This window comes from Myotis davidii, unplaced genomic scaffold (genome assembly GCF_000327345.1).
Source record: "Myotis davidii unplaced genomic scaffold, ASM32734v1 scaffold60, whole genome shotgun sequence".
Classification (NCBI taxonomy): domain Eukaryota; kingdom Metazoa; phylum Chordata; class Mammalia; order Chiroptera; family Vespertilionidae; genus Myotis; species Myotis davidii.
The window spans coordinates 2,099,798-2,119,880 of record NW_006293007.1 but is presented as its reverse complement, the minus strand read 5'-3'; the positions used below and the strand labels follow the sequence as shown (position 1 = coordinate 2,119,880).

Sequence of the window (20,083 nt, the reverse complement as noted above, 5' to 3'; positions counted from 1 at the left end):
CCATGCACGAATTTCATGCACCGGGCCCCTAGTGTACAATAATGTGGACCGGGATGTTTGTTTGGAGGTGGTAACAAGAAACACCTCAGACCCTTGACTAGAGAATAGTTCTCTGGAAAAGACATTCTCTGAGCACATGGTTCCTGCAAGGATGCTCATAACGGGGGGGGGGGGGGGTGTACACAGAGACCCCCACCCTGTCAGCCAGATCAGGGCAATTAGTCCCAACAATCAACAGGGTGACAGATGTCACGGCCAGATCTATGCATAGCAGGGGTCTGACAGGTCGTGAATACTTTTGGCTTTGTGGGCCATGTGGTCTCTGTTGCAACTACTCAATTCCATCTCTGTAGCATAAAAGCAGCCACAGGTGATACATAAATGAATGAGTGTGACTGTGTTCCAATAAAACTTTACTTATAAAAACAGGTGGTGGGCCAGATTTAGCCCCAGGCTGTTGTTTGCTGACCTCTGACCTCCCTCTTTAGATCAATTACTTTTAAATGGGAAAGGAGGGCATGCTAAACATCCAACTTAGGGAAACTGTTTAGTAAGCTGAACCATGTGGAATTGACTCATTCGATCCATATTCATCGAGGGCTTGCTATGTCAGACACTGCTCTGAGCCAGGGATGAGGCAAGGAGCCGGTCAGCACGCTGGGTCAAAGGGACTTAACGAAAATCCTGCAGGCATTTGTGATAACAAGGAAAACCCTCACAATGCTCTGAGAAAAGCAACATATAAAATAATGTATAAAAATAAGACCGAACAGTGTTTTCTCCAAAAACCCCACACAGGGGGGAAAGAAAATATCAAAAATTACTAAGTTTACCTTTGGCTAGTTCCACCAACTCTTGCCTCATTTCCCTCCTTTCCCCGCCCCCCATATAATCACGTATTGCTTTTCCAACAAAACAGGGCTTTCTATCGTATTTTAAAGGGGAAGCATGACTTGGTTTTAAGCCGAGATCTGTGTCCCTCCTGTTTCCACCTTCGATTAGTTTCCAGTCAGAAAAAGCCCAATGGCTGGCTGGGCCCTCCAGGTTCCTGCGTTGGCCAGGGAGAGCCAGGCGTTCAGCACCTGGGACAGCGCCCAGGACACTGGGCAGGGAGCCACCCAGCTGGGAGGAGCCAGTGCCTGTCCCCTCCCTTCCTCCTGCAGAGTCCAGGTGAGGCTCTCACAACACCTGCCAGAGGGAACAACTGAAGCAGGAAAGAGCTGTTCCTGAAGCCTGCATGGCTGGTGCAAATGGAGCAGGGTAGGGGGGCAGAAGCAGTCGGATTGCTGGTAAGAAGGGAGTAGAAACAAACACTGCACATCCCTCTACCCGTATTATTAGCCTGGGAGAGACCTGAAACACGCCAGTACCAGTCACAGCAACCGATGCTTTGAATTGCTTCTCCCCCAGCATTTTCAGACCATGTCAGCTGGCCTCAGCCCCAGGAGAAAATCTGATATTTGTAACAAACTCTTCAATCAGATGGCGTCCTTGGTGAGCAATTTCTGATATGTTCGGTTTTTCAGGCTAGAAGCAGGGAGGGCACCTTCGAGGGACAGGGCCCTCGGAAGGGGCTGGGGAATCCGGAGATCATGTGGCCAAGAGATTCCAACTCCACAGCTCTTTCCAGTGCTTTCTTTCATTCATCACGTATTTTCCCAAACATAAGTGTGCTAGTATTTTTCTAAAATACCACTGTGTCCACTTCTTTTTGTTTTTCTTTGTTAACCCTCACCCAAGGATATTTTTCCATTGATTTTTAGGGAGAGTAGAAGAGAGAAGGAAACACAGAGAGAAACATCGATGTGAGAGAAATACATCGACTGGTTGCCTCCTACCTGAGCCCCGACCAGGGCCCGGGCCAGGGAGGAGCCTGCAACCAAGGAATGTGCCCTTGACCGGAATTGAACCTAGGACCCTTTGGTCCACAAGCCGACACTCTATCCACTGAGCCAAAACGGCGAGGGCTGTCCACTTCTTTATGGATAACTTTTCTCTCTTTCCAAAATATTTTTGTAAAAAGAGTTTCTTTGTTTAAAAAGAAAAGTGTGATTTAAGAAAAAAAACACTTTTTTTTTTTAGAAACTATTTTCTTTCAAACTTATTTCTTCGGTTGGTGGTGGGTCCCACCTACTGGGTGGCCTGAGCGGTGGGGCTGTGTCCAGCCCCAGTCAGTGGTGGGCTGAGCACTCCAGCCTCAGGAGGAAGCTGCTGAACGGGCACAGGGGCGCCTGCATGACTTTTTTATCTGAAAGAGTACATCTGCTGCTGAGGGGAATGCAGACTGCTGTAGCCACTGTGGAAAACAGTATGGAGTTGCCCAAAAATTAAATAAGGAACCACAGTTTGACCCAGCAATCCCACTTCTGGAAAGATATCCTATGAGTCCCAAAACTCAACTAGAAAGACTATACGCGCACCCCTATGTTCATAGCAGCGCAATTTACAATATTTAAGATCTGGAAACAGCCCAAGTGCCCATCAGCAGATAAGTGGATAAAAATGCCATGGTACATTTATACCACGGAATACTTTGCAGCAGTAAAAAGGCAGAATTTCTTACCCTTTGTAGCAACATGGATTGACCTGGAGAGTATTATGCTAAGTGAAATAAGCCAGTCAGAGAAGCACAAATATCACATGATCTCATGTATATGTGGAATCTAATGAACAAAATAGATCCAGAGACATGGATGCATGGAACAGACTGACACATCTCAGAGACAAGGGGGAGGGGGGAGATTAGCTTAAAGAACTTACATGCATATATGTATAGCCCGTGGACACATACAATGGTGCAGTGAAGGCCTAGGTGAGGCAGGGATTGGGGGCAGGGGGACAATGAGAGGGAAAGGGGGCCTCTGTAATACTGTCAACAATAAAAAATGAATAAATAAAAAAAGAAAGAAAAAAAAAAGAGTACATCTGTCTGTGCACTAACTCTCCAACCTGTGAAGTACTTTAAGCAAGATGCCTTCAGATGCCTGGCCCTGGGGGCGCTGTCTCACCTCCCTCCACCCCGGCCACCTGCACAGGCCTCTGCTAACACACGCCTGCTTGGGGGCTGCACCTGTCTAGGGCAGCCTTCAGGTGGGACCTTTAGGTGCAGGTGCTGCAGGCTGGAGCCCTTCAGGCTGGGACACTGACATTCTGCGCCGCCTTCTTTCAAAGTCAAGTACAAACCCTAGGGGCTGTGTGCCTTCTTCAGACCACGGCAGTACTTCTCAGATCCTGAATACAAACCCTCCTGACTGTCGAGGCCCCAGTCAGTCCGTGCTCTTCCTCACCCCTCCATGAATCCTCCTCAGCCCTGATCCTGGCACCCTCCTCACAAGCCTCCCACAGCTCCCCTCTGCTAATCCAAACCAAGACCCACAGCACTGACAGCCTCCTCCTGGGCCTGTCCCACTGCCCGGAGCCCATGTCCAGTCAAGGTGAGCCGGTCACTAGTCCCTGCCCACATTTCATATTATCACTTCCTGTACTGTACGCTCGGCATGACTGCCTTCCTCCCTCATTCATTCACTCAGGCAACCAAGATGTGTTGCATGCCTGCTATATGCCAGGCACTGTTCTAGAAGCTAGAAGTCAGCAACAAACAAAACAGACAAAACCCTCTGCCTTGGAGGATCGTATGTTCTCACTGGTGTCCCGGTGCACGGATTCGTGCACACTGAAAGAAAATTAATTAGAAGAAATATTTTAATATCGCTATTCGCCCTTTCTCTATAATAGAAGTGTCAACCAAACTCACACTAGACAATGACAGATCGAAACACACACGTGCGATTGGCGACAGCGAGAGCTTTATATGTATCCCACATGTGCGAAACAAACCCTGAAGTCATTTTCAAGGTCCGCCATTTCTTACTTCTTTCAGTTGGGTCAAGTTTCTAAACTTTCTAAATTTCCATTTTCCAGCTAATGAAAAGAAAATAGGATTCCACCGAGTCTCCTATCTACCTACTCCAGGATCAAATGAGATGAGGCATGTGAAAACACTTCACAAACATTTGGTTAAAGTGTAAAATGTTTACACCTGGCTATAAAGCAAGTCATGTTCCTGGGGTGAAGAAACTCTAAGGAGGTTAGCCACTAGGGAGAGGAAGCTGGGCGTTGCTATGCAACGTCATTACCTGGTGTCCACAGCGACCATTTCTGGGCTGCGCTGGGCTGTGGGTCGCATTTTGCACCATGGAGTCTTGGCAGCATTGGCTGTGATTTGGTGGGGTGTCACTCCGGGGTGGTGGCAGGGCCTGTGTCCCACTTGGGGGAAACCAAGTGTTGGTTTGTCAGTGCCAGGTCTGTGGTGCTGTTTATTTTTAAATGGCCAGTGTGCGTCATGACAGCTCCTGTGTTGAGCGTCTGCTCCCTGGTGGTCAGTGCACATCATGGCTACAGGTCGGATGGGCACTTAGCCTTTTATATATATCAGCGGTTCTCAACCTGTGGGTCGCGACCCCTTTGGGGTCGAACGACCCTTTCACAGAGGTCGCCTAAGACCATCAGAAAACACATATATAATTACACACCACAACATGAGGAACTGTATTAAAGGGTCGCGGCATTAGGAAGGTTGAGAACCACTGATATATATAGATGGAAGGAGACAGGCAAATAAATGAACATGTAAAACCAGGTGATGATAAGTGCAAAGGAGACTACTGAATGCCGGGGGGCAGCTGGCATGGTGGTCAGGGATGGCCTCCCTGGAGAAGTGGCATTTGAGTAGAACCCTGCAGAAGGGAGGGCATGAGCCTCCAGCAGAACACTGGGAGAAAAAACATTCCAGGCAAAAGGAGCAGCAAGTACAAAGGCCCTGAGGCTGGAATGTGCTGGTGTGTTCTAGGAAAGGCAAGGAAGCTAGTGGGGATGAGAAGATCATGCAGGCCAGTGGGCCACAGCAGGGACACTGACTTTCACTGTGAGTAAGACCTGAGCCTGAGGGCTCTGAGCAGACGGGCTACATATTAGGCATACACTGTCACAGACCACTCTGGCCTCCAGTTGTTGAGAACAAACTGCAAGGGGCATAGAGGGGAAGAGACACCAGACAGAACGCCTCTACAATGATACCAGTGGGAGGCAATAGCAGCTTAATCCAGACTCATGACCAGATCTCCTGGCAGGTTGGGTTTAGGGGTACAGAAAGGCAGAGACAGGGTGATTCTGATGGTTCTGGCCCGAACGACTAGAAGGGATAGGGCTGCCCTTATTAGCTTGGTGAAGGGGACAGGAGCAGCAGGCTGTGTGCAGGGTGGGAGTGGAGATCATTACCCTGGGGGACTGATGGTAAGCAGCCTTTAAGCCCCAAAAGGAACACAGTCTCCTCGAAGAAGCCTTCCTCACAGCAAGCTGAAAGCACTCCCTGCCTCTGAATGCTGGCCTCTCTCTGTCTCCCTCCCTCTCTCGCCCACATTCTCTCTCTCTCTCTCTCTCTCTCTCTCTCTCTCTCACACACACACACACACTCATCCGCATCAGTTATCTGTATCACACATTAATTCCCTTGAGGTTCATTCATTTTATATTATCTGGAAGCATTTGCACATAGTAGCTGTTCAATAAATATTGTTGGTACTATACTGTACAGAATGGCACTGATGGTGTTTTAATAGTCTAACAACTCAAAATTGTTTCTCAAAACATCTAAAAATTATGCTTAGCACTGATTAAAAAGTAGTGGTATTTAATCCATCTGAAGCATCCTAGCTGGAGGTGTGGACCTGCCCCCAGCCATTAAAATCGCCATGGCAGGCTCTCCGAGGGAAGGCCAGGAGAAGAAGACGGGCTTACCTTGCCGGCCCTCACATCCCAGGCTTTGACCTCAGAGCTGAAGCCCCCACACACAAAAAGGTTGTGGTCTTTCGGATGAAATTTCAAGGTAGTGACTCTGAAGTTACTCTGACCGCTGAATACCTGGGTTCCTACACCACAAAAAAGAGAAGAGAGAAAAATACTCAGATCACAAAATAAGTATCTTTAAGACAAAGACGCCACCTGGGATGGAGCTACAGGCCAACACTGCCCACCTGGGCCCGAGGCGGCCAGGGAAGACACCCTGGAAACAAGAGCGGCAGCAGCAACTCTGGCCTCACTCTCGGCCCCTGGGCCCTGATTAGCGGGACCCCCTCCCCGGGGCTAAACTAGCGGCTGGATCCTTGAACGCAGCCTTCTGTGCGCTCTGACCCACTTCACAACAGAAACACCCCACACTGGGGAGGCTGAGCAACATGGCCAAGCTGCACAGCTCACACAGCAGAGTCGCTTCCTGGGGTCTGCAAGTCTGAAGGAAACCAGGGGCCTCCAGAATGGTCTTTGTAGGACCAGCCATCTTACAATCACAACCTTAATCACCCACGAAGGATTTGGTACTGCGCCTGGAGTGGGGGTGGCAGGAGACTCTGGTGACAAAGGAGAGTGTGACATCACATTGGCCCAAACTCCCGACACACAGGTGGTATGGACCCTCAGAGTCCCACCGGTTCTGCAGGACTCAAGTCCGTCCGTGTCCTTATGTATCTGCCATCAGACGGGCATCAAGCACTTACATGCCTTGTGCAAGTGTCCGTGTGCCCTGAGCTGGTCTCGGGGAATCCAGGCCAGCGCTCCTCCGTCTTCACAGTCGCATCTCGCACCCGAGCACTGGCTGTCGTTCTCATGGGTCCAATTCAACCCCCCAAAAGCGCAGTGAGGAACCGGGCTGGCGTGGGGGCCGTTCTCAACACAGAGAGTCTGAGGGCTGCCTCTGTGCATGTCCCCAGGCTCCGGCCACCACACCAGGTCACGCCAGCCTGGCGGCTTCCTGCAGAGAAGCCGGCAACGGCTCTCCTGGCCACAAGGGACATGCCTGACTGCCGCTGGCCCATGGGAAGCCCCCCAGGGGACTGAGGCAGGGGGCAGTGAGGGGCACAAGAAGCTGGTGGCCAAGAACCCCGACCTCTCCCGTGTCACTTCCTCTTACAGAAAGCACTTCCTGAAGGCCGCCCTGCTTCGTGTTCAGGACCCCACACACCTGGCGGAATGTCCCACCACATCACCAGGGAAGGACACGAGAGCCACTGACCGGTACCCTGACCTGGATGGGTCTCGGGGCTGGCTGACCATGTGCCCCATCCGTGAGAAGCCGGGAGCTCACCCGCCCAACCTCTGCACGCTTATTCATTAGTGATACAACGTACTCTGAACATTACAACAAATACCAAAAACAGACTACTTTAAAGGATGAGACAAGGAGAAAATAACCAGTATTTTTAAATATATCAACATGCCATTTACGAAGAGGATCAACAAACTGCTCTGAAATCATTAATGAGTCCTAATATTTTCAGTAAGAATGACAGGACTGACTATACTTCCCTTTCTTTCAATGCAAGGAACTTCTTTGTCAGTCAGTGATTTGAAAGTAGCCCGGTTCCAGCCTCTGTTTATTCCCTGAAGTCTGTCCGAGCCACAAAGCCCCTTCCAGAAGCGCGTGGACGGGGGTGAGCAGTGTGCGAACATGTAGCTCTAAAAGGCCCCTCCCCCGGTGTCCAATACTGGCTCCTGCAACTGAACAACCCCATTCCAAATCCATTGAAATTTTCATTGCAAGTATTTTAAAGCTGATTGGAAAAATGCTGTTCCCATGTTAAGGGTGCAGGTATCAGAGTTTTTAATAGGTGACACTTTACATCGAGTTTGGCAACGAAAATTACAGAACGATGCGAACAATTAAAAACATGTTTTCCTAACGTTCTTTTGGTAGGACCAATTTTTTCGAAAGCAGTTTCCCTCGTTCTCTGCTAAAGCCTCACCTTCGCCTTAATGAATGAATAAGTGTGTTGACTTTTTCCTAATATCTTCCAGAGGCCGACAATTGGCAGCCACTTGTCATCAGAGACAATTTTGGAAACACTTGACCTTTTACAAATGAAGACTATACCTCTTTAAGCCTAACAAGCCCCTTGACGATTCTGCAACAAAATGCAATGTGCAAAGGTGCTCATGGCCATCCCGGGTCAGCCGTGTCGTCGGGAGCTGGCCACGTCGCGGCCTGTCACTGGTACCGGTGAGGGACCGCACCCAGCAGCCCAGTTGCTGCCCCCACCCCCACCCCCCAGGGGCGGCGGAGGCGAACACAGCGCCCTGCCTGGCGGGACGGTGAAAAGCCGTGTGACACTGGAATCAGAGGCAGCGCTCCGTGGGCGATGGACAATGCCTGACGCCTGTTTCTGAATTACAAGAGGACTACGCAGGATTGACGTGGGCAAAGGCTGGGAAGAGATTCGCCAGCATGAAGTGACTTTAAATTGCACTAATGTTTTTGTAACCCTGCTTTCTAAAAATGAAGGATTCTAGAAAGACACGGGAGATGAGCAGACTTGGGGTGGGCGAGTGCTCCATCCCTGTAATTAGGGAAGCAGCAATTAACTGATCTGGTTGGGAAGCTGGTATTCCTCGAGCTGATCCTTTTCCTTCCTGAAGCCCGTCTGGAACCCAAGAGGGTAGTCAGGACCCAACCATGATGTCCTCAGTTAGCAAGTCCCCATCCCGGGGAGGAGGAGCAGGCGGGCACCTCCCTTCCGTCTCCACTCGCCCGCCCATCCGGGACTGGGGGCAGCACCACAGGGCATCCAGGTCGGGCCTCTGGCCTGCAGCACAGGTCTGAAGACACTGGCTCCTGCCTGGTGGCCGGGGGACCCCACTGGGGGCTGAGGGCAGGCCCCAGTCACGTCCTCTGGGTGGAACAGGATCTCTCAGACGCCAGGGCAGCCTGCACCGCACCAAGAAGGCCCCCGCAGGCTGAGTCTTTTCTCCTGATGGAGACGACGGTGCCTACTGCCGACTTCTTGCTCGACTGGGACTCACTGCCAATCCCGAGTCCAAAAGGAAAAACAAGCTCGTCTGTCTGGAGAAAAATGTCTCCCTCTCTCTTGGAGCACAGCACAGAACATATGCTTGTTTCAGAAACGGCAGTGAACTCGCCTAGGTTTTCAAAAAGTGCAGTGACACCGTCTTGCCAACAATGGGGGGGAGACGGGAGGGAAAGTGAGAGCTGAGTTGCTAAAAGATGATGATTGAGCTTTTGGTGGTTAAAAAAAAAGTATTTCTGAATATGTTATTCTTCCTCAACCCTCTAAGGAGATTGAGAGAGTCTATGTCTTTTCAGAACTAAAATTTTCCAGTTAGAAGACAAGCTAGAGTTTATATATTTTCCCTATTCCCACTTACCGTATAACAACTAAGCCTTTCCTATATTCCTTTGTTAAAAAAATTCAAAACTAAAAGATTTTTTAATTGTTAAAGACTAAGATACCCAACGGGAAAGACTAAGGGGGAATTTCTGTTTGGTGAAGCAGCCTCGGACAAGACGAGGCTCGGAAACCAGGCTCCCAGCCACCTCGTCGGCATGTTCTCGGCAGCGGGAGGCGGTCAGCAGAACAGCTGAGCATCCCAGGGACCCGGTCTCACCCCAGCTCTGCCACTTCCAGTGGATGGGCCCCGGGCATGCCCCGTCGCCGCGGGGTCGCACGCACGCCCTCAGGAACACAAGGCTGTCCAAGGGCACACGCAGCAGGTACACAAAGCACTCCACATGGCAAGGCAGACAGCAAGCTACAGAAGGGAGCTATTGTCATTTGAGAAAATTGAACCGGAATGACTGAATTCATCCTCAGTTACACTAAAAGCTGAAGCTGAGGGATGCGGGTTCTGGGCAGCAGGAACCTTGAGAGGTGGGTGACTTGGAGTTTTTGTTGCGAGGCCATGAGAACAAAATGCTGTGGGCTGGCCTGTGCGTCTTGCCAAGGAGATAGGGATAGAGGCTGGGAACCATTTATCGGAAACGGTCTTGAACAGGAACCGCGGCCTCGCTGGGGGTGAAGGTCCTTGCGTGCGGAGCTGTTGCTCCTCGGACCTTTCATAAACAGAGCAGACTGTTGGTCAGGCCTCTCCTGGTGACGCTCCTCTCCTGGCGAAGCACACAGTTAGCTGCTACGTAACCTTTAACCTTATGACTATCTCGCTTGTCTACATGTTTGTTAAAGAAAATTCTATTACTCACTGTATGCTGCTTATAGGAAATGGAGTTTTAAAATATGTAATCCACTAACACAGACTGTATTGATCTTGTTATAATGAAATCAACCAATATAAGAACTGTTGATCCTCTTGGAGTTAGGAAAAATCACTTCTTTTCCTTCCTCAATCAATAATGACACAAATAAACTAAAAATCGTCAGCAAAAACATGTTTAAAACAGAATGCAGGAGCTCGATCTGTTCTCCTGACACTGTTATTAACTGCTAATGCTTCCATCACTAATATTGCTTTGAGAAGGCAGCTGGTAACACTGGCCAGCTAACGCCTTGAAGTTGTCCCTCTTCCTTTCTCAGGTGCAAACAGCGAGGTCCCCAGAGGCGACCACCCGCACGCGGCCGGGGCGACACTGCCTGTCCACCCTGCACCTACCCTGGGCCACCAATCAACACACAGGGCTCCAGGTTTGCAAGGGTGAGGGTCCTCCTCTTCCTCTCAGCCCAGTTCAGATGAAATCCAAGAATGGTCCCCAAGAAAGAAAAGGGAGGTCCGTGCCCCCTTCTCTAGGAGATGGCCCATTATCTCTGGGCCTGCCTGGGGCGGGCACCTGCCCCTCCCCCGCCACAACCCGATGTGGCAGGTGTACTTAACACATTTCCCAGCTCGGGAGACGGAAGCTCGGCGAGGCGCAGCTTCATCCAGGGCCACGGGAGTCCGCCGTGCTGGATGGAGGCCGGACCTGCCTACCAGGGCCCAGCTCTCTGCACCCCGCCGCGCCTGCCTGCGAGCTGTGCGTGACCCTACCTTGTGCTTAGCTCTTTGTGCACACCCAGAGACTCGGGACCACGTAGGGAAGACGTTGACAAGGGAAAGCTGATGTTGTCAGCTCCTGGTGATGGAGCCTGCGCTCCCAGCCAGGCGGCATATGACTCATTTCGCTAAAATCAATATCGTTCCACTCATCCTCTGGGAAGTATTCAGCCAGCTGTAAATTTAACCATCCTGACTCAAAGCTAACGAGAAAAGGAGATTACTAACTTTCAAATCAGACTCTCTGAATCAAAAACAGGGGCCATGTTGGCACACGGGGCAGACTGGGAAGGGTGCGGGCGAGAGTCCCACCGGCCTGAACCTTCCCTCTGGATCAGCCGGCAGCCATCTCAGACTCACGGGCTCCTCCACGTAAAATCGGGATGATAAAACTCGCCTCACGAGGCTGCTGTGACAGTAATGCAGGTGAGATAGCAAGCCCCCGGCAGCTGAGAGGCCCCATGGGCGGCGGCGGCAACAACCCCAGTAACAGAAGAGAGAGTGATTGTGGCCATGATTTCGTTATATCAAGTTGAGCCACTGGTCTTAATGATCTGAACAAGACCAAATTTCCCAAGTATCTTTTTTAAAAAGACTTTCCAACTTGCAAACAAGGTCTGTCCCAAAGGTTTTCCCTAAGTTGATTTCCTGGGACTCAGAAATCACCCCTGGAAAGCAAACATGGCATGACCATGTTGAGGCTCCAGGATTCTCCAACAGAGGTCATCTTACCTAAGAGGGGTGCCAAATGGCCCCCGGTCACAATTACACACAGAGATAAGCATCTCCACTGTGCAGTCGTGGTAAAGTGGTAATGAATGAGACAGGGCTGTGGACGGAAAGCCGCTTCCCCGGATCCAGACGCGGGCATGCGCAGAGCTAGAAGCTAACAAGACGGGGTGGTGAGATGTGGTAAGGCCTCTGGGCACTTTCCAAGTGTGAGGTGCGGCTGGCAAGCGTTTCGCTGGAGTTTAATTACATCTGGCTTAATATCCACGACCAGACTCAGCCTCTCACTGCAAAGCTGTGTGGAAAGAATGGAAAACAAGGGTCAGAGAACAACTGTGTGCGTGGGAGTGGGGATGGGGCTGAGGAGGGTACAGCCTTGGAGCACAGACACGTATACGAGAGGCTGGGAGGGGCTTCAGTGAAGGGATGAGCTTAGAAGTGGGGTCCCAGATGCAGGGGGTGGAGGGGAGGCAGAAGTGCCTGTGTGGCCCTGCCTGCATCAGTGGGCGGGAGGGAGGGCATGAAGGTGGGTGGGCAACAGTTCAGACCTCGCTGGGCCACGAGCCCCTCGGAGCCTCGGGTCTGGACCTCGTAGTGAAACCCCTAGGACCCAAGGAGTGGACACACACACACCGCGCCTGCGCCATCGGGAGCTCGGCACCACAGGAGGCCCACATCCCGCTCCTGCTTGTTGGGCACGTGCCTCCTGGTCCCCACAAGCCCCTGAAGGACGCCTCACCGAGCCCCTCTGAGATGTGCTGGGGGACACACGATCGTGGTGCTCAAAAGCTGAGAATGGAGGGGACCGAGCCCCTCTCACGGCCCAGGGGGCGGCCCCCTCTGAAGGCTTAGTCCAATGAGGCCCCTTCTCTGAGGCCCCGTGAGCCCTGGCGCTCTTTGCCAGGGTTCTAATTTGGATGCTGCTCATCCTTCCTACGCCAAGTGTTCTAAAACCGTCAGGGCTAACATTTCTCCTGCTGAGCGGCGGCTGTCGATGGCCGCGGAAACGTCCTTCAGCCGCTCACTTAATCAGAGGGATCAGCCAAGATCCGTCTGGGCATGCCTTCCACCCAGAAGCCCCGGGGTCCCCTCTGCAGGTGGCGAGCCAGCTGCCTGGTGAGCACCAAGTGGGCTCCCCGAATCGGCTTGAGCAAACAGTTTGTCCAGAGCATGAAAATAGATGTGGCGAGGGCGCGCCGCTCCCCAGGGTCAATGGGCAAAGCCTCCACAGTCACAGCTGGAGCTGGAGCTGGAGCTGGAGCTGGAGCTGGAGGCCCACCGGGTCTGCTGGTGGCATGGCCCCAAGCACCTCACCAAACACTCTAAGCCTCTGAGTCTGGGTCAATGAAATGGGGGTAAAAACACTCCCCTCCCAGGCTCGTGTGGAGACGAAAGGTGGAATAAGCAAAGGGTCTGGCATCCATTCACTCATTTCAGCGTGGCCTGGCCACGGTGAACACTCAGCCATCTGCCCTCCAGTGTCCTTGCAGCGTTTCTGTGGTGGGGCCCCATCATGATGCAAGAGCGAGGGCGGCACGGGAAGACCGTTCTAGGAAACCAAGAGAAATCATTTATGGGTCCAGACCAGTGGGCCACTCATTTCCATGCGCCATAACGCCCTCCCCTCCCCAAAAGACAGGGCCACCCAGAGGAGCAGGAGCCAGCCAAGGGCTGAGGACAGCGATGTTGCACGCAGTGGGGTCCAGTGCAGAGGACACCCTCCCCATGCAAAAGCACATGCCGTCCCATCACGAGAAGAAAGCTGCTACCCCACCTACGGGCCATGTAGTCATGGAAAAGCGGGACGCGGGAGAGAAGCTGGGACTTCCTCCCACCTGCCCCGTCCACACAGGGAACCCGCAGGAACAAGTCGCTGTCTCCTACCGTCTGAACAGCCCCACGGGGCAGTGATGGAGGGAGGGAAGAGGCACTCTTTGCTGAGTGCCCACCATGACCTGGGCATTCTGCAGAAAGCCCTGCACACCTCACCTCAGCTCTCCCTCAACAGCCCACCAGCCAGGTTGTCAGCCCCTCCCACAGACGCAGAAACAAGGCTAAGGGACCCGCCCGAGGACACTCGGCCGCCTCTGCATCCCACCCACGCTCTGGCACACGTGTGCCCCCAGCGCTGGGAAGGGTGTCCCAGACGGGCTGGCGCACAGTGGTAGAGCTGACGGTGGCACAGGAAGAGCAGGGAGTCTGCCTAGCCAGGGCATGGGCTCCAGGGGGAGGACTGTCTTCTTCACCTCAGAGGCCACTACAACCAGGCTGGGGTGATAGGAGGGCTGGTCTGTGCTAGAAGCCACACCGCCTGGACCTGAGCGAGCCCGCCAAGGACGGGGAGGAGACGGGCTGATGTGGCAAGCAGGACGCTGACTCATAAAGCAGGCGACATGCGGGTCCTGGTGGAACTGGCCAGCGTTCCCTGAAGCCACCTCAGCCTAATGCACCAGAGACGTTTTGTTAGGAAGATTACAGACTGAAACGAGAGCATCAAAAATAATTAATCTGTGAGCGGATTTTATTTAAGTGTTGATTCATGGTTGCTCTATAAGCCAGTGGCCCGTCAGAACTATAAATTAACGAGATAAAATGTGGCTGGACCTCCATATTTCAGGCCGGGTATTGACGTTTTAGAATCCACAGATTTTTAACGGTATTGATTGAGGACACCAGGATAAATGGTCTTGGCGCCAAATTCCCATTAACGACAATGGGCACCGAGTGACTAATTCCCGGAGCACTGCGGAGAGGACGCCCTGCGTTGCCTTCTCCTGGCAGGGAGTTCTAATTAGATTAAAATGAAAAAGCCACATCACCAAGGGCAGAGCAAGTGAGGAGGGAGCGCACTCAGTGACGAGAGAGGGCAGGACATGGGACCAGGCCGAGAGCCAGAGGCGCTGCAGACACCCACCTGACTCGGCTGAAGAGGGCACCCGAGTAAGGGGCTCCCAGCGCAACCCGAGTCAGGGGATGAGGGCAAACAGGGCAGAGCACCCACCCCACCCTGACGGCCCCTGGTGTTTGACTGCCCAGCAAGGGCCAGACTCAGCTCTGTCTCATCCATCAGCCCTGGCTCCATGGTGGACCACAAAGACCACCAGGACAGGCCTCAGCCCCAAGAGCTCTAGCCAGGGAGACGGACATGAAAACCAACAACCCCTCAGCCAGAGAGGCCCCATCTAGGGGCTGAAGGGCTTTCTCAAGCGTGAAACCCAACCCCTCGTCCCTACCCCGCCCCCCAAGGGACAAAGGACATCCAACATGCTCACCACTGTAGCCCAGCACCAGGTCTTGTTCACAGTAGGTGCTCAATAAGCGCCGAATGAAGGAAAGTGGTCCTTTAACCCAGGTGGTTCGTGCCATTCCCCGAAGAGGGGGTGCGTGGAAAAGTCCCCATCACCTCCCAGACTAGATGGCAACGCTCTGAGGGCAGGGCCATGCCCTCCCTCTGCCACTGGGCAAACCACAGCTAGTGGGGCACACAGGGCGGGGCCAGACAGCTTCCCTCCAGCCACAGCTCCACCAACAAGGGCCAGGCAGCTGCCTCCCCTCCTTGGGCCCCAGACACACCCAACCAGCTGCCGCTACCAGGAAACCTGCCCGGAGCGCTCCAGCCTCAGCCGGCAGCCTCCTACTGCCACCTGCTGTGACAGTGCCTGACTTATCAGGCAGGAGGACTGGAAGTCTATAAATTTCAGAACCTCCCCCCCCCCTCACACACACACACACACACACACACACACACACACACACACACCAACAGTGTCTGTTTATCTGCTTAACATCTGTTGATTGAGAAGATAGAGCTTGACAAAGGGCCACTAGGAATCCAATAATGTTATCAAATAAACTTGTATTGGATTAACCCGGCATCACCAGGCTATGAAAAGCATCACCTCACTCCGCAGGCCGGGCGGGTGGGCAGGCGGGTGGGCAGCGGCACCCATGGTCCTTAGTGACCCTGCAGTGAGGAGCAGCGCCTGAGGAATGTGCATCCCGCCGATCTGAACTTCATGACGCTCAGGCTCCATTTCTGCACCCAGCTCCCTACACCCCACATTTCCACTCATGCCAGACAGTTCATGCTCCTGTGACCACTCTGTCCTTGCTGTTCTGTCTGCTAGAACCCACTTTCCTCCCACTCAACCACGCCCCTGCACCCTGATTCTCTGCCCCTGATTCCTGCCTCAACTCAGGTTCCTCTTCCCCCAAGAAGTCCTCCTTGATCTTCCAGGCTAGACTTGCTCATAGCTCCTGTGTCTCACTGCCTCACTGTGGCCTGGGTTCTCTCTGCACTGCTGTGGCTCCCAGCAGCCAGGAGCTGGTCCAGGGTGGGTCCTGGGTCTTGTTTACCCCTCTGTCTCCGATACTGAGCATGGCTTATCGGACGCACAGGCCACAGAGTACAAGGTCAGGTGGAAGGCTCGGAGCCTGGCAGGCCTGCAGGCACCCTGACTCTACCTCCTGCCTCGTGCCTCTGGATCAGGGTGTGAAAAAGGGATTCTGGTGGCAGCAGCCTCTAAGGGTGAGTGGGGCCTAAATGAGGCCCATGTGTAAGTCCTGGCACGCAGTGGGTACTCGGTGACAGTACCTGCTGCTGTCATCCCTGACCCATCGGCGCTGTCACCAAGTGGCACCAAACTCCCTGAGCCCTGGCTCCCTCCTCAGCCCTGGGGCTCCTGGTAAGACCACAGACGGTCAGGGAGACACTCAGCTGAGAAGAGCCACGCCGTCCATGTGGCCCTGCGGAAAGGGCACAGGCTCTGCAGTTGCACAGACAGGGCTCAAGTCCCCATATGACACCCACCAGCGGGAGGCCCTGAGCAAGCTCCTCATCCTGTTAGCCTGTTTCCTCACCTGTGAAATGGAGAAATAATCGCGGGCAGCAGCCGAGGCGCAGAGCGACATGTCATGGGCACAGGCCCAGCTGCTGACACGACCGCCGGTCACATGACCACCCTCCCTGAGGGCATGGGGCTCAGTCAGAAGCGCTGCAAGGCTGCCCCTCTGCAACCCAGGGCACGAGGACACTCGATGGGGGGGGAGACAAACCCCACATTTGCCCCTAACCACCACTGCCTGCCCTCCCTGCACCTCCTCCAAGCTCCTGGGGAGAAGCTGGGTGTCCAACCCCAAAGTTACTACCCCCACTTGCTGGGCCCCAGGAGAGGCACAGACCCCAGCACCACCACTGCTGGGCCAGGCAGGCGGGGGCTGCCCCAGAGTTCAAGGGACCCCCAGGGCCTCCCCTCTTGGCTCTGGCAGTGGTGCCCAGCAGAAGAGTGACCCAGAAGCCCAGGGAGGAGAAGGCAGCACCCCGGGGGTCGGGGCAGAGGTCTGAGCCCAGCTCCGCACTCCCCGGCCTGACCTCACCTGGAAACCACGGCAGGAGGTCGGGCTGTGGCTGGACTGGGGGCTAACAGTGCCGGCCGCGCAGCAGGGCTGGTGACGAAGTTCCCTCGCTGACTTCCGTCGCCTTCTCGCCCTGCTTGTCAAGAGCCCCCTTCGGGTTTGCCCAGCCCGGCTCCCTCTCGCCCAAATGCCTTTTCAGCGCGGGCATTAAAGCGGAACTCGTACGCAGACTCGCCCTACGCGCTGGAATCATTCCTTACAGCTTTCAACGATAATGAATTGACAGGAATTCTAAACTGATTCCGACCAAAGGACACGGTGATAAAGCTGAATCTATTTCAGGACAAATTACATGTCAGAAGTTGATTAAAAAGCCACCTCTTTATCCAGCCCACAGCGTGGGGCTGAGACAACCTTGGGGCTCTGTCCTCCAGGCGGGCTCCTCCTCGGAGGAGGAGAGGCCTGGGTCCAGGCCCGGGCCCCCCTCCCACAGCCCCGACACCAGCCCAGACCCGGGGAGGGCTTCCCAGGGGAAAGCTGGCTCCAATACCAGAAGGGATGCCGTGGGTGACAACAGAGAAACGCACCTGTTTCAAGGTCGGTGAGGTGCAGAGCGCAGTCGAAGCCACCGCTGAGGATGCGCTGGCCGCAGGGAGACCACCGAGCAGCCCGCACCGCCTCACTGTGCAGAGAGTAGGTCTGCAGGCATCTCCCCGAGTCCACCGCGTTCCACACCTGCGGGCAAGCACAGTGCAGACGTCAGAAATGGGCCCTGCCTGCCCTAGCCGGTTTGGCTCTGTGGATAGAGCGTTGTCCTGCAGACTGAAGGGTCCCAGGTTCGATTCTGGTCAAGGACACATGCCAGGGTTGCGAGCTCAATCCCCAGTAGGGAGCATGTAGGAAGCAGCAGATTAATGATTCTCCCTCATCATTGATGTTTCTATCTCCCTCTCCTTTCCTCTCTGAAATCAATCATCAATATATAGATAAGGCTAATATGCTAAGTGTCCCTCCTACTGTCCAACTATCGCTATGACACGCACTGACCACCAGGGGGCAGATGCTCAACGCAGGAGCTGCTGAGCTGCAGTGACTTGGCAGTGGCGGTTCTTGAGTGTCGTACCCCCATGCCAGGGTTGCGAGCTCAATCCCCAGTAGGGAGCATGTAGGAAGCAGCAGATTAATGATTCTCCCTCATCATTGATGTTTCTATCTCCCTCTCCTTTCCTCTCTGAAATCAATCATCAATATATAGATAAGGCTAATATGCTAAGTGTCCCTCCTACTGTCCAACTATCGCTATGACACGCACTGACCACCAGGGGGCAGATGCTCAACGCAGGAGCTGCTGAGCTGCAGTGACTTGGCAGTGGCGGTTCTTGAGTGTCGTACCCCGAAACCAGAGAGGAAGGAGCCCAATTCCTCGCGGGGCCCTGATTCCACCTTCGGCTGTGGTTTATGTTGTTACGGGAGAACTGTCAGCCCTGAATCTGCACACTTGCATTTGCGTTCCACGCCCTGTACGGCAGCAACTTTGCAGAGTGCCCTCTTGCACTCCGGGACCCCTCAGGGGATGTCAGAGAACCAGTTTTGGCCCAATCCCCACAGGCCAGGCCAAGGGACCCCACCGGCCAGAGGGACCCCACTCACTCCACAGACAATGGGGAAGGACCACAGGAGGTTGGCTCCAAGGCGTATCCGGCCCATCTCGCCCAGTCCCGCCTGCCAACCACCTTCTAATTACTTTCCTTTCAATGTGCATGAATCCATGCACCAGGTCACTAGTAAAAACATATTTTTTTAAAATTATTTTAAAAAAAGAAATGGGCCCCAGCCAGGGAGAAGGGTCTTGCAGTGGAACTAGATTCCCTTCAGTTTACCATCAAACCAGATCTGGAAGCTAAACTTCTCCTGTATAAAGGCAAAGGCTTGGGGCTGGTGAGTTGAGAGGAAGCTTTCCCCAAAAACTTTTCTGGGGTTCAGGAAGCCCACAAGAAAACAGTATGCCCCAAGTTCTGCTGCTCAGCTACACACATTCCCTGTTCTACGCAGTCTCGCCTGCATCTCTGGCACCTCTCCTCCGAGATGGGACTCGCTCAGCCCCGTAGGGGACGCTGCACCAGGCCAGCCTCTCTTCACAGTCCTGCTTTAAGACCAAGAGCCAAACAAGAGCCTGTCACACCTGTGCTTACACGTCTGCCTGCAGGAGAGAAGGCACTGTCCCCATTCCCACCCTGGCTTTCCGTGGGAGAGTGAGGCCCGTGGCAGAAAGCCCCCGGTGCACTTGCTGACTTCTGACATACGCTACTAAGCCCTCAATATAAATTGTTCGTTCCAAGAGCCAGGGCCACAGGGTACATTGAGGGCCTGTGTTCAGCTGTCATCAGCTCGCCCAGGAAACTCCACCCGCTGCCACGGAGTCAGGAGAAAAGGCAGGCGTGCAGCCAGCCCAGGGCCTGGCCTCACCTACCACGCGCGGCTCCAAGGACTGAACACGGGAAGCAGGAAGAGCCCCTGCAGATCCCTGCAGCCGGCACAAGGGCGTCGGGCCAAGGGCCCCCCATGCTGCTGGCCCTCTGGGCCATGGTCTCCTCCTCCAGGAAGCGGGGATAAGACGAGCCCCATTCCGGGCAGTGGGGACCCTGCGGGCAGAGAGCGGCCTTGCTTCCTGGGGCTGGCAGGCACGCAGTCCTAGCAGCAGGGTTCCTGGATACTCTCTCAACAACACCCAGGAACCCACGCACACCCACAAACCTGACCCTAGAAAGAACCTCCCCTTTCACGATGAGAAAATTCATCCTAAAGCTTGGAAAGCACGTTTCCTGGGCTTGGAGGTCCAAGCGTAAGAAAACAAGAGGCCGAGAGCAGCCTTCCCAGAATGTTAAGAGAGCTCAGTCCCTCCTTCCCCCTAGGGAGCCAGGACCGGGCCTCAGACTGAAGAATCCCAAATAGCAGCATTGACATTCAGCAACACAGACAGGAACCCCGGGAGAAAGAGCCAGGGCCTTCAAAGTGGAGTGGATTCATGGCAGAGGGCAGAGTGCAGGCAACTGCTGTTTGTTTTTCAGTACTATGTACAAGTCTGACTTTAACAGAAAAAAAATACAGTAAAATTAATGAACTAAGATCCAAAGGCTAAACAGTAAAATATATATATATATATATAGAG

At 53.7% G+C, this 20,083-nt stretch overlaps 1 protein-coding gene across 3 annotated transcripts in view; it reads right to left on the bottom strand.

Annotated features, from left to right (window-relative positions):
* The window catches only part of WDR25 (WD repeat domain 25), a 146,609-nt gene that overhangs the window by 49,976 nt on the left and 76,550 nt on the right, over positions 1 to 20,083 (bottom strand). For all 3 annotated transcript variants that reach the window (XM_006766612.2, XM_006766613.2, XM_015565822.1), the window contains 2 exons: positions 17,502 to 17,649; positions 5,797 to 5,927 (listed from right to left, as the gene is read on the bottom strand). In XM_006766612.2, the coding sequence (XP_006766675.2) occupies positions 5,797 to 5,927; positions 17,502 to 17,649 (279 nt within the window). The remainder of the gene's footprint in view (positions 1 to 5,796; positions 5,928 to 17,501; positions 17,650 to 20,083) is intronic.